The 14,084-nt window shown below is 45.3% G+C and overlaps 2 protein-coding genes across 3 annotated transcripts in view; one reads left to right on the forward strand and one right to left on the reverse strand.

Moving 5' to 3' along the window:
• Positions 1–11,035, reverse strand: part of ABCB7 (ATP binding cassette subfamily B member 7) — a 105,902-nt gene extending 94,867 nt beyond the window's left edge. The window contains exon 1 of one of the 2 annotated variants that reach the window (XM_032227409.1): positions 10,621–11,035. In XM_032227409.1, coding sequence (XP_032083300.1) covers positions 10,621–10,635 — 15 coding nt within the window. In that variant the 5' untranslated portion in view covers positions 10,636–11,035. Of the gene's footprint in view, positions 1–7,183; positions 7,330–10,620 lie in introns of those variants that run through there. The other variant, XM_032227408.1, reaches the window with a different exon arrangement.
• Positions 11,036–11,561: 526 nt separating this feature from the next.
• The window catches only part of UPRT (uracil phosphoribosyltransferase homolog), a 48,772-nt gene continuing 46,249 nt past the window's right edge, over positions 11,562–14,084 (forward strand). Inside the window, exon 1 of the mRNA XM_032228266.1 lies at positions 11,562–12,002. Coding sequence (XP_032084157.1) covers positions 11,662–12,002 — 341 coding nt within the window. The 5' untranslated portion in view covers positions 11,562–11,661. The remainder of the gene's footprint in view (positions 12,003–14,084) is intronic.

Genomic DNA, 14,084 nt, shown 5'->3' on the forward strand with positions numbered 1-14,084 from the left:
CCTTCCTCTTGTCCTTGTTCTCAATCAGGAACAGGTCCAGAGCCGAGCCAAAGAGGGAGTCCCCTGTGAAGGGGGCCGAAGCCAGGCGCCACTTGTGACGAACCTCCGCCTGCCACTGTCGAAGCCACAGCAGCCTGCGTGATGCCACCGACGATGCAATCGCCCTGGAAGCAAATCTGGCTGCAGCCAGGGTGGCATCCAATGAGAACTGGATGGCCGCTGCCAGCCTGTTGATGTCCTGATGTGACCGGGCATCTGCTATGGGGGTGCGCTGCTGTAGCTCCTGCAGCCACAGCAAGGAAGATCTGATGATGAAGGAGGCTGTGGTGGATGCTTTCACAGCCCAGGCCGCTGCTAGATGACCCCTCTGCAAGGTGAGATCTGCCTTCTTGTCCTCCGCCTTCAAGGCATCCTCTGGCTCCCCAGGCATGTTGGTGGATGTATGAAGAGCCACGACTGGATCATCTATGGCGGGCTGTGCAAGTAGCTTAGCCAGCTCTTGGTCCACATTGAAGAAAACCCTGTCTGAAGAGGAGGGTGAGGAGCCAGTTGTAGGAGATGCCCATTGGTGCCTTATCAGGTCGAGGAAGGTCTTGGGTGTAGGAACAGTGTCTGCCTCGATGGCCTGCTCATCGAAGATGTTCTCCGCTGAGAAGTCCTGGCGTAGGGGTGTGGCCTCCGCTGCTCTGTTGCCTAGCTTGACCGTTGCCTTGGCCTTTAAGAGCAGGGACTTAAACAGTGAGGGCTGGAACAACCCGGTGAATGTAGGTTTAGGAGGAGGCATGCCTTCATCCTCTGACAGCTTGAGTTCTCTGATCTCGCCTTCCTCACTTTCATTGTCACTGTCCTCCTGGGATTTGGATTTGGATTTAACTTTATTTGTATGCCGCCCTTTTCCCTGAGGGGACTCAGGGCGGCTCACAATTCAGGGGGAGGGAAGTACAAAACAAGTTATACACATGAAGACAATACATCATTAAAAAGCACAACAGTCATACTATTCGGGTGGGGTTGATGAATCTGAGGAGCTGTGAATCTCTTCCTCCTGGGCTTCTGGGAATTCAGGAGCCCTGGGGGTGGGTGGGAGGGGGGCCCCCTGAGGCTGTGGCTGTTGGAATGCTGCAGCCATGTATTGCTGAAAAGCCTGCATCATTAATTCCTGGAAGTTGGGGGCCCCTGTGGGAGGTGCTTGGTTGGGGCTGATGCCCCCCTGAGCAAGGGGGCTGCCCAAAAGGGGAAAGCCAGTAGGCAAGGCTGCCCCCACAGTAGGGATGGTAGGGGATTGCCACCCCTGAGTAGAGCCCCAAAGTCCCGAGGTGTCTATAGGGATCCTTGCTGGCAGGGCTGGATTCTCCCGAGCCTCCACTGGATAAGGGAGTGCCTGGATTTTCTCCCCCTTTGCCTGGGGCGTCCTGATGGCTGGCAGCCTTTTTGCAAAGCCTCTCTAAAGCCTTATGCCTCCTCCGCTCGTATTTAGAGGGCTTGTGACCCCTCCCTTCCTCTGGATCTGCCCTGGGGGAAAGGTGCTTGGTTTTGCATTTAGCCTTTCCTCTCCCCCCCCCCCCCACCTCCTCGGGCAGTCTCTGGGGAAGCCACTGACCTGGATGCTTGCTCTTCTGCCCCTCCGGTGGGGCTGCAGTCCATGCTTGCAGCTGCCTGGGATTCTCCTTCCTGGTAGCTGCTGGGCGCCGCCATCTTGGACCACGTGGGTCCTCCCGGCTTCAAAATGGCGCCGGCCAGCTTGCAAAGGGGTGCGAAATTTAAAAGTGCCTGAAGAGAGGCTTGTGCTCCTGAGAGCTTGCCACGTGCGCTCCCAGCCGGATTCTCTTCCTCCTGCCTCTCCTCCGATGCCGCTGTGGCCAGGAACAGCTTCTTCGGCTTCCTCACAATCCTCTGGCCACGTGGAGGCAGCGCGGGCGCTCCAGGCGTTTGGAAGCCCAGGTTCGTCGCTCAACCCTTGAGGTGAGCAACGGAGCGCTCCAGTGACTTACAAGCCTCAGCGGTTAGGGCTGCCTGCTAGAGGTTTTTGCCCGTCCTCCTGCTGCCCGGCCAAGGTCCTCACTGAGAGTCTTCGGATGTCCTCAGTGGCCAGGGCAACGTGCCGCCCCAGGGGGGCTAGTGGCAGTCCCAATCCTGCAGGAGGAGGCTGTGTGCGAAGCAGGGAGGCAAAACTCGACGGGTCCAAGTGAATTTTCCTTTAGATCCTAGTAAATTGCTGGAGATCCAGAATAAGCAACGTCTCACGATCGTTTTGAGTCAGAAAAACTGGGCATGCCTGGTACCAGGTGGCGGAGCCCAAAGAGCTTATCTGACTCAATCCAATCACGAGAGGTTAAGGTCAACCCATTCTGGATACTCCTCCCCCCTCACTATGGAGAAAGATTGAATCAACCAATAACCTCAGGGGAAATTCTACAGGTAATCAAGCAGTTAAAGGTAGGGCAGGAACCAGGTACAGATGGCTTGACAGCGGCTTACTATAAAAATCTACAATTAGAAATGGTAGAACCTCTTAAGGAATTATTTAATAAGATTCAAACGGAAGGTAAGGTACCCCCATCTTGGAAGACAGCTTTTATATCCCTGATACCCAAAGAAGACCAAGATATTACTCAACCAAAAAATTACAGACCTATATCACTACTTAATGTAGATTATAAAATCTTTACTAAAATACTAGCAAATAGGTTAATGTTGGTTATTCAACAATTGATTCATAATGATCAAACTGGTTTTATTCAAGGGAGACAAATGAGGTAATATGAGATTAATTGTTAATGCACTAGAATATTTGGGAAAGAATAACCAAATTCCTGCTGCGCTCATATTTTTGGACGCTGAGAAAGCCTTTGATTGAGTTAATTGGCAATTCCTGTTGAAAACACTGAAAAAAATGCAAACAGGAGAACATTTTTTACAATCAATCAAAGTAATATATCAACAGCAAACAGCTCAAATTATAGTTAATGGAAGTTTAACAGATTCTTTTCAAATTGAAAAAGGCACAAAACAGGGTTGTCCCTTGTCCCCATTATTGTTTATCATAACTTGGAAATATTGTTGAATAAAATACGTGGCTTGGAGGGCTTACAGGGAATTAAGATTAGGCAGCAAGAATATAGAGTACGTGCTTTTGCGGATGATTTGGTTATATTAACCCAACCTCAGGAATCTAGTAAGATCTTAATGAATATGATGAATCAATATGGTCAAGTATCAGGATTTAAAATAAATCTAGGGAAAACAAAAATATTAGCTACAAATATGAATACTAAACAAAAGGAAGAACTAGAAGGAATGATAGGATATGAAATAGTTAAAAAGGTCAAATATTTAGGAGTTTATATTTCAACCTCAAAAGGGAAGTTATATAAGTATAATTATGAACCACTTTGGCATAGTATACAGACAGAGATGAAAAAATGGGACAAGTTACAGTTATCTTTGCTGGGAAGAATAGCAGCAGTGAAAATGAATATTTTACCTAAATTTTTATTTCTTTTCCAAATGCTACCAATACTTAAAAAAGATGTGAACCTGTTAAAATGGCAGAAGGGTATTAATAAATTTGTATGGGCAGGGAAGAAGCCGAGAGTAAAACTAAAAATAATGCAAGATGCGCGTGAGAGGGGAGGTTTGAAATTACCCAATTTAAAACTATACTATCACACAGTAGCTTTATCTGTAATTAGTGATTGGATTAATTTAACAGATGATAAAATACTTAATATTGAGGGGCATGAGGGGCGAGCCAAGGTGGCGCAGTGGTTAAATGCAGCACTGCAGGCTACTGCTAGATCAGCAGTTCAGCGGTTCAAATCTCACCGGCTCAGGGTTGACTCAGCCTTCCATCCTTCCGAGGTGGGTAAAATGAGGACCCAGATTGTTGGGGGCAATATGCTGACTCTCTGTAAACCGCTTAGAGAGGCCTGAAAGGCCTATGAAGCGGTATATAAGTCTACTGCTATTGCTACTGCTATGATCTGGTATATGGTTGGCATGCTTATCTGCTATATAACAAAAAAGTGGACAAGAATTTTAAAAGTTATATTTTAAGGAATGCTCTACTGCGGGTCTGGAAAAAATATCAATACAAATTAAATGATAAGATACCCATGTGGGCAATTCCTAGACATGCAATAGAAAATATGAACATAGTACAAAAACAGGATATAATTACTTACAGACAGCTTCTTACCCTAGAAAGGGGTGTATTACAACTAAAATCCTTGGATGAATTAAAAGAGGAAAAGGTAATCCAAACATGGTTCCAGTATGGACAGCTACAGGCCAGGTGGAAAACAGATCAAAAAATTGGTTTCATGCAAGTCGAGGATAATTTACTTAAACAAATAAGAGATCAAAGCTTAATGCATATAAAGAGACTATATAATGTATTAATAAAGATGGACTCCGAAAAAGAACTAGTTAAAGACTGTATGATAAAGTGGGCTCAAAATATTGAAGAACCAATAATGCTGGATACATGGGAAAGGATTTAGGTAAGAAATGTAAAATTTACACAAGCCCAAAACTTGAGAGAAAATTTTTACAAGATGTTTTATAGATGGCATTTAGATCCTAAAAAGTTGGCTTCTATGTATCCAAACTTACAACCCAAATGCTGGAGATGTGATTCTCTCAACGCTACATATTTTCATATATGGTGGACTTGCAAAAAGGTTAAGGCATTTTGGATAAAAATATGGTGGATTATGCAAAATGTTCTTAAAAAAAGGATAAAGTTTACCCCTCAGTTATTTTTGTTAGGTACAATTACTGATTGTACAGCTGTAGAGATTAATTTGATTTTGCATTTAATAACTGCAGCTAGATTGTTGGTGGCGCAATACTGGAAGAAGGAAGATTTGCCTACTATTCAAGAATGGACATTGAAATTCACAAATTTAGCCGAGATGGCTAAAATATCTGCATATCTTAAGGACTACTCAAACGAGAGATATAAACGAGACTGGAAAAAATGGATCGATTATACTCAAAATAAATATGGGACTAAGAAATTTCAGATAGCTTATAATTAAGATCAGGAATGATATAAATTGTTTAAAGTTAGCCTAGCAAGGAGGAGCTAAGCTCAATTTAAAGATGTTATCTATTTTATATTCTTTTTTCAAATATATTTTAGACTGTTTTTGTTAAAGATTTATACTGTGTATGGGTTCTGGGAAGTCAGGGGAGGGAAGGTTGGGGGGGTTGGGGGAGAGGGTGGGAGGGAGGGAAGTATATTAGGCTTGACGAGGGGTATTAGATTTTAAAGTAATACGATTGCACATGTATACTGTCTTCTCTTATTTTTTCTTTAAAACTAAGATATGTTAAGTATATTGATATGGAATCATAAATACCATCAACACAGAATGGAGTTTGCTCAGAAGCTGAAATACACCAAGTGAATGAGAGGAAGAGTGGGAAGCAGAGGAGAGAAGAAAGATATGAAGAGAGGGATAGGAGAGAGGGTAAGGGGGGGAAGATGAGGAGAATAAGGAGGAGTGGAAAGAGGAGAGAGGAGAAGGAGAAAGGAAGGGGAAGTAGAGTAGAAAAGGATGATGGAGGGAAGAAAGGAGGTAAGGAGGGGGAGGAGAGAGGCAGAAGAAAGTGGTGTATGGAGAGCAGAAGAGCTAATAATTGGTTTTTATCTTTCTGGGAGTTGATGGCAAGAGGAACTGATGTAATTATTACTTAATACAATATGATATTGGCTATGTAATAGTATACATGTGATTTATATGTTATGAAAATGGAAAATAAAAAGTTCTTGTAAAAAAAAACATTATCAGGAGGGAGGGACATTTCTTCCTGGTAGATGGTAGATAGCTTTAAGAAGAATGTCAGAAAACGAAGGCAAATGCAAATAGTGTCAAGATAGCTTCAAAATCTGAAAATAAATTATTTGTCTGGATGATATATATCTCAGTTTAAATTTTCAAATATGAAACTGCCGATTATTCAACAAAATATGTATCATTTTCCAAAGACAGTTTTTGTATCTAAAGTCTTCAGAAAGAGAAAATGGCATTTCTAAAAAATGAATTTATTAAATGTATATACTCTTGGCAGTTTCAACCAAAATATCTTATTTGTTAAATAAAATTCCATTTTCCTCAATAAACAAAGGTAAAGTTAAAGGTTTCCCTGTCCAGTCGTATCAGACTCTAGGGGAGTGCTCATTTCCATCTACTAGTCAAGGGAACCAGCATTGTCTGAAGACATTTCTGTGGTCATGTGGCTGGCATCACTATACACTGAGGCACATGGAACACTGTTATGTTGCCTATTTATTTTCACAAATTTGAAAGTATTGCTGTACCACCATGGCCATTAAACTCAGTTAAAATGTGATATGATTAATTTTGAAAAGCATGTTGTGTGAATCCACCCAGTTGATTTGAACAGTGTACTTGTTCCTGTATAACAGCAGTAACCATTTCAGGGGCTCTGGTCTTCCAAAGTACCAGTTGGAATAGTAACTGCTGAGTTACATGGAAAGGAATATTGTACTTTGATGACCTGAAAGGCATGGCATTTGTTAAACGGTAAGACAAGATAAGTCCTTGATCTGCGATCTTCTTATGCACAATTAACTTGTTCTAGAAGCTGTATGATTAGCTCAAGATCTTCCAAGAAAAATACTGCTTTTAAAAATGTAATGCTAGCCTTAAGTGTGCAGATGTCAACTCATTTATCAAAGACCGTGAAGACTCAATAGCATGACCATCTTTCCCAACTATCATAGAAATCATAAAATTATACAAGTCACATTTTTTAAGTGAGGCTTTCCTTTCATGCTCAGCAAAGCTTCTTACCCTTCCTAAAAATAATTGTTTTTGTCAATTCAGCCTGAGCAAATGTAAAAACATTCACTGTATTCTTTGCTATCCAACGCTGTCCAACGAGGCAACCTCATCCTCTTCTGAGCCAGAATGGGTGGGTGGGAGACATTCTGGGATTCCTGGAACACTCAGGGCAACAACTTTAGGCTGCCCAGCCGATCCTCCGCTCCCCGGGTGAGCCCTAAACAACTTCTCCACGAGCGGTCCCGCTAAGACGGCCCGACCCCGGAGTCCTTCGCCTCTGCCGGGCTCTCTACTCTCTCCCCGGCCCCGTCAGGAGGGGCCCTGACCCCTCCAGGCCTTTCGCTAGCGCCAGAGCCCCGCCGCCTTACCTGGGAGGCCTCCAGGAGCGACCGGCCCCTCCAGCGCAAGGTAACGCGAAGCGGCCTGGCCCGAAGCGCCGTCGCCGCCGCCCGGTCACCGAAGAGGGTCGGTAGAGCTCTCAGCAGCGCCATATTGGAGGGGAAAGTCGAGGAGCGGAAGGGGCGGACGCCGCTGGCGGAAGTGAACCTGGGCTCGCGCGGGGGGGGGAGAAGAGAGAGAGAGAATATCAAGACAATAGAGTTGGAGAATAGAATTGGAAGGGGCCCTGGAGGTCTGAGGGAGGTTGGCTAAGGCTGACTTGATGGGGACTTTAGGTGGATAAACTGAAAGCTTCCTCCTCCTCCTCGAGATGGCTCTTGTTTATTTGCTTATTGTTCATTTATTTCAGGGATTGAGAGTGATGGGCCTTTTATGACTTGTGGACTTCGATTCCCAGAATCCCTGAGCCAGCCATTTACTACATGGCAATATGGCCAGAGCAAGAAGTTACTTTAAAAAAAAAACCTGGCTCAGGAATTCTGAGAGTTGAAGTCCACAAGTCATAAAATGTCCATCGTTCCTTCCCTTCCTCTGGGTTCTTTGAGCTCATTCCGTCGCTTGTTTCTTTCCTGCCGAGCAGAAGCCGCGCCCGGGGCTTGAGATGTATCCGGTTCTTCAACTGATAGGGACAAAAACCTTGCTCACTTTTAGGGGACTCCAGGTGGCTTCAGTATCGCTGTCTTGCAAAAATTCCCAGTTAATTTATTTCCTGTCCAACCAAAATCTTTTAAATAAAATACTTCATCACTAGTGACTGGCAAAAAAGGAACAAGAGCCTTGGAGCGATTAAGAATAGAAAGTTATACTGGGAATCTATCGCAATGAAATGCTAAAATTAATTGACTGTCCCCTGAATTGGTCATGCTTGCAATGGACTTTTTGAGATAAATGGATATAAAGTAAAACACTTTTAAAATTAAGGGTTATGAATTGAACATAACTGCAAATTTAATATAAATGGTTAGTCTATTGATCAGACACCCGAACACATTTTTTATTTTTAGAGTTAAATGTACAATGTTGCAGTCACAACAACTTATAAATAAGACTTAAAAGATGTGAGGGAGGTTTTGAAGACTGGAATAAATTCAATGATAAAAATCCTTTCTTGCGGTCATAACTTTGTGATCATTCATCCTGCTGAATCTTTTGCTTTTTGGGGGGCTGATATGCACATTTAAAAGCAGAAGAGCTAGAATAGGAAACAGGAGGAGAGGAATAAATTGAAGTAGAGGTAGTCCTTGATTAACAATCCTAATTGAGATTGGAATTTCCATCACTTAGGGAAATGGTTATTAAGCAAAAGATCTCATGACTGCACCAGTGCTTCTGTAGCCCCATTTGCAATAATTAGAATAACTGCATTGTCATTAGTCTGCTGTTTATGTCCTGCGGCACTCATTTCTCCCCCACCCACTTACCTTCCACATCGCTGCCCTATTGGTTGCTCTATACTTTACCACCCTTGCCATCCCCAGCTAACCTTCACTGTTTTCTGTTGTTGCTGACAAGGCACACCTGGGCTGGCCTTTCCGGAGAAAAGACTCGGGACGCCTCACTGCACAGCCAGCAGCTGCCTGGCAAAAGGCACTAGTCATGTCTTGTCAGCAGGGCAAGAAGACAGTGCAGGTCAGCTGGGTGTGGCAGGGGTGTAGGGCATAGGGAATAGCAGAGAGAGGCAGCAGACTGCAGGGCATCCAAAAGGACAGAGATGGGGGGAGTCAAAGACACCCTGCAGTTGTAAATGCAAGCAGGCTGTCAAGCATCCAAAAATTGATCACATGACCAAAACATGAAGAACAGTTGCAGGAATTGGGTACATGATAGTAGTATTATCATTATCGATGTTATCACATGTGAAGGGCTACCACAAAAAAGGGGGTCAACTTATTTTCCAAAGCATCTGAAGGCAGGACAAGAAGCAATGGATAGAAACTGATCAAGAAGAGAGCCAACCTGGAACTAAGGAAAAATTTCCTAACAGTGAGGACAATTAACAAGTGGAACAACCTGCCACCAGAGGTTGTTGGGTGCTCCATCACTGGAGGCTTTTAAGAAGAGACTGGACAGCCACTTGTCTGAAATGTTATAGGGTCTGCTTGAGCAAGGGGTGGACTAGGTCAAAGGTCCCTTCCAACTCTGTTATTCTGACCATGGGGGCTACTGCAACACCCGTAACTTTGAGGACCCAACCTAGGTACCAATTGTTCAGTGCAATCACAACTTCTAACAGTCACTTCATTAAATACTACCTGTAGTTCTTCCCCCCACCTCCCAGTCAAATTCAAAACTGCATCTTTATGCAATATATGTATACTCAAGATGGAAGGATGGCAATTTTGATCATGTATGCAGGTTGTAGAGTGTTTTCTGTACTTTCCACACAATCCTGAAAAATGAACTAGTTTTATGGTTCATGTTGTAAGATAAAATAGAACATGATGGAATTGTCTATGTTGTTCTAAAGAATAAGTCAGTCTCCAAGGATTATTCTAATGTGCTGGCACAGTTTCCAATACTGTTAACTCAGTGCGAACTCTCTTCCTACTCAGGGAGACATAGCAGCACTTTATTTACTTTGATTTTAATATCAAGTCCTTAGCCTCTTTTATGTCATATAAGCATAATTTAAATTACTAAGTAAAAACCTCAGGTTTATTTTCTTATGGTTTTTAAATAAAAAAAATGTTAATTTTGGAAAAACAATTCTTTACCAAGCAATTCAATTTAATTTTCTCAAGCTGGAGATATTAAGTATACAATAAATATTAAATGAAAATAATACATTTAAAATCAGAAAATAGCAATGAAGTATAAACATAGGAATGCAAAGAGAAAAAAGTTGTAAAAATAAGTGGAAAGAGATAAAAGTTTGCACCTGTTTCATCAGAGCTAGGAAAATTAGGACACAATTGGTATGGACCTTCGCTGTGCAAACTATATTAGGATGAGTGTTTCTGTTTAAACTGAACTCTGTATAAAACAGAAAATTAGATATTATGGTGTTATACGCTGCACTATAAACCATTTACTAAAAACAGACAGCGGTTACAAGTAATCCTCGGTTTTCAACCACTCATTTAGTGACCATTCAAAGCAGTGGTGGGTTCTGGGTGTACAGCCCGGTACGGGTGTATCCGTGGTAGCTGGGAGCAGCAGCCACCGTACCGGAACAGTGGCTCATTTGGCCCACCCCCGTTCCTTACCACTTTTTGATGCAAATGGGCCAATTGCGTGCGCGCACAGCGTGCAGTACCTGTGCGACCTCCAATGAGCATCTGTGGTTGGGCAGTGGCGTGCGCATGCATGCCCAACAAGGGCGCCCAGCCCCATTGCAGCCTGCAGGTTGCGACGAGATCTGGAACCTACCACTGATTCAAAGTTACAGCACTGAAAAGTGACTTACCACCGGTCTTTGCATTTATGACCTTCACAGCATCCCGTTACATCAACATTCAAACTCTTGGCAACCGGCATGTATTTACAATCGTTGCAGCTTACTGTGGTTGCCATTTGTGACTTTCCCAGCTGGTTTCCGAAACTCAACGGAGGAAGTTGGATTCGCTCAACAATTGCACGACTCACTTAACTGCAGTGATTTGCTTAATTGTGGCAAAAGGTCGTAAAATCGGTTAGAACTAACCAACCATCGCCCTGCTCACCAACGGGATTGTGCTCCCCATTGTGGTAATAAGCCAAGGGCTATTTGTGTATGCGATTTCAAAGGCATGCACGGAGCGCTGAAATTATTCCATCTCAAGGAGAACCTAATTTCGCCATTCAGAAATGCCTTCTATTTTGGCCCCTTGTGCAAATGCAGTCCTTGCGGTTTGCAAGTGGGATCTGCGGCTTCTTTGCCTGAAGACGCTCCCTTTGCGGCTTGTGCACAACCGAAGCCGCCCTGCCTGCATGCGACGAGAAAGTGGCCGCAGCAACGAAGGTCCAATTTTCCCACACAGAATAATAATTATGTAAGCTGCCCCTTTAAGAGTCATGGTTTCGCGCGAAAGATTCTGGGAAACGTAGTTTAACGAGCAGGGCGCTGGGGACTTTCCGCCGGCGCGAACTCTCTTCCCACTCAGGGACAAACAGCAGCCAATGGACGGACTCCAGGGAGGCCCACGCGGGGCCAGCAGCCGCCCGGCCCACGGCACTTCCGCGCAGGTAAGCGGGCGCGGGACGGAGCTCCTCAGGTGGGCCGCACAGTTCCCGCCTCGGACAGAAAGGGGTTGGGCGGGGCTGGAGGCCGCGCGCGCACTCGCTAGGGGGCGAGAGTGGGCGGGCGCCGGCCCCTCCTCCGATCGGCGAGTGGCGGCGCGGCGCCGAGTGGCAGCCATGGCGGCCAATGGGAGCGGCCGAGCTGTGTCGCGTCATGGGCCGGCACGCGGACCCGCGGCTGAGGTAAAGCGGAGCGCGTGGCGGGGCGCCGTGGCTGCTCCGGCGGCGCATGGAGGCGATGCCTTGCCGCGACCGGCGCGTTGTGGGCCCGGCGGGGGCAGAGCCCGGGATGCCGGCGAGCGGCGAGGGCGGCCCTCGGCAGCTGCGTTTCGCTGATCCCGGCCCGGGCATCGGCGATAGTCTGAGCCCGGACAGCAGCAGCAGCAGCGCCGACGGCAGCCGATGCTGCTGCGCCGGCGGGAACGGCTGCTGCGCGGGCGAGGCGAGCGCCGAGGCGGCCACCACCACGACGGCGGCGCTTCATGACTGGCCGGGGTCGACGGCGGCCCAGCTGAAGCTCCTGCCCATGAACGACCAGATCCGGGAGCTGCAGACCATCATCCGCGACAAGTAAGCGCGTGGCCATGGGCGCCCTCTGAGCGCGTGCAGAGCGCCCCGCCTGGGCCAGGGTCCCGCGCGGAGGTTGTAAGCGGAGCGCCTCATTCGCCTGTCTTTCGCCACTGCAGCCCCGCGTGGGACGATGGGCGTCGCCGTCCGGCCGAGCCAGCAAGCGGGCGGGCGGGCGGGGTGAGGAGGCGAAGGGCTGGCCGGGCTCGGGTCTTCGTCGGCAGGTGCAGAGATTCCTCTTTCTCCGGGGTAGGAAAATTGGGGAGGGGCAGCCAAGGAGGGACTGGAAAGCTGAACGAGGCCCCTGAGTGGCCTCTGATATTCCAGGAGGAGAGGTGGTTCTGGTCATTATCTCTCCATCTATTTATCTTATCCATCCATCTATCTATCTTGCATCTTTGTGTATTATATAGGTCACCTCAAGGCAACGAACTTCTCTAATAAGTACAGGTAGTCCTCAACTTACAATCACAATTGAGCCCAACATTTCTGTTGCTAAGTGAGACGTTTGTTAAGAGAGTTTTGTCACATTTGTTAAGTGAATCACTGCAGTTCAGTTAGCAAGATAGTTGTTAAGTGAATCTGGCGTCCCCATTGATTTTGCTTGTCAGAAGATGGCAAAAAAGGATCACATGACCCCAAGAAATTGCAACTGTGGTAGATGAGTCAGTTGCCAATAATCTTGAGTTTCTTGAGAGAGGGAGAGAGAGAGAGGGATTGCCCTCTTTCACCCAGCCAGCCTCTGTGTCAGGGGAAAGGCTAGGGCCCACCTTCTCCTTCTAGATCAGCATCTTCACCTTGACACAAGGCTGACTTTGCATTATGCAAGGTGCAAAGTTGTCTTTCTTTCATTTTTCCCTTTTTTATTGCTTTACTGAACAAAAAGAAACAAAAAGTGGTAGAAACAATGTTACACTCTTATTTTTTTTAAAAATGAATTTAAAGATAAAGCATTACAGCTGACTAGTGGAATAATATTGATCAATTGTTTAACTTTATGTTTTGATTAAAAGAACCCGACTTCTTAAGCAGGGAGGGGTCTTTATAGGTAAGCCTGCTGATGTCAGAATGAGCCAGCTAATGCTTCAAGCCAGTAAATGAGCACACGTATGTGGATTCTTGTTTCAGTTCCTCTGAAATACAGGCATGTTAACTCTTGCTGGGTAATAATTCCTGAGGTCATATTTATCGGAAATGCGTGAGAGATGGGCGAGTCATCCATCCAGATTTTACTCGGCGTGGAGGAGTATTAAGAAAGTACACCCACACCAGATGACAGTGGCCCAAGGCATCTCCTATTCTGTGAAGAGACCGGCCTGGGTGGGAACAAGTGCTGACGTCTTTCAACCATCAAAGGAGTGTAGAGAAGCCTGTTCTGAAAGACCTTCAGGGTAGGGCTTTCAATTCAAGTCTGCGTCAAAGTTCATAGAGTATGTTGGTGCGAGTCCACCTCTGCTGCCTCACTGTTCTTGGCTTACTCTCAGAACTGGTTTTGTCATAGTACTGTAGGATTTGATGAATCAAGCTGTTTTTTATTTAAAACATTTTCCTTTGTAGGTAGATGCAAAAGAGCTTTTTGGCTAGGCACACTTGAGATGAAATGAATGTTCTTGCAATAACCTTGTTTAATGCAGACTGATAGATTTCATGCATTGCATAGACTTGAATGTGGTTAGTTGGCAGCTTAACATGAGGTTGCATAATCTGAGAAAGACCAAAAGTTTGTTAGCACATTTTTAAAGTGACAGAAAAATGTATTGAATGCATTTATTATGAATCAAACTTAAGATGTTTCCCCCCCCAGCCCCACCCATTTGACTGGGGGCTCTCATGCCACCCAAAGACTTAAGTGTGCCTTTATGCAAGAAAGGCTTTGTACTCCACCCCGACTTAGCATTACTGTGAACTCCACTGTGCTTATAAAGTTATATAGTTTGACGTAATGTATAGAATAAAGCTCATTGTGATTCATTTAATAATCATTGTTAACAAAATCATCTTACTGTGATGCTATTTCTAATCCTACAGCATGCTTTGTGTGGCTATTCTAGAATATGCTAATTGCTTAATATACTAAGTGCTTAT

The sequence above is a fragment of the Thamnophis elegans genome, chromosome 12 (assembly GCF_009769535.1).
Source record: "Thamnophis elegans isolate rThaEle1 chromosome 12, rThaEle1.pri, whole genome shotgun sequence".
Taxonomy (NCBI): domain Eukaryota; kingdom Metazoa; phylum Chordata; class Lepidosauria; order Squamata; family Colubridae; genus Thamnophis; species Thamnophis elegans.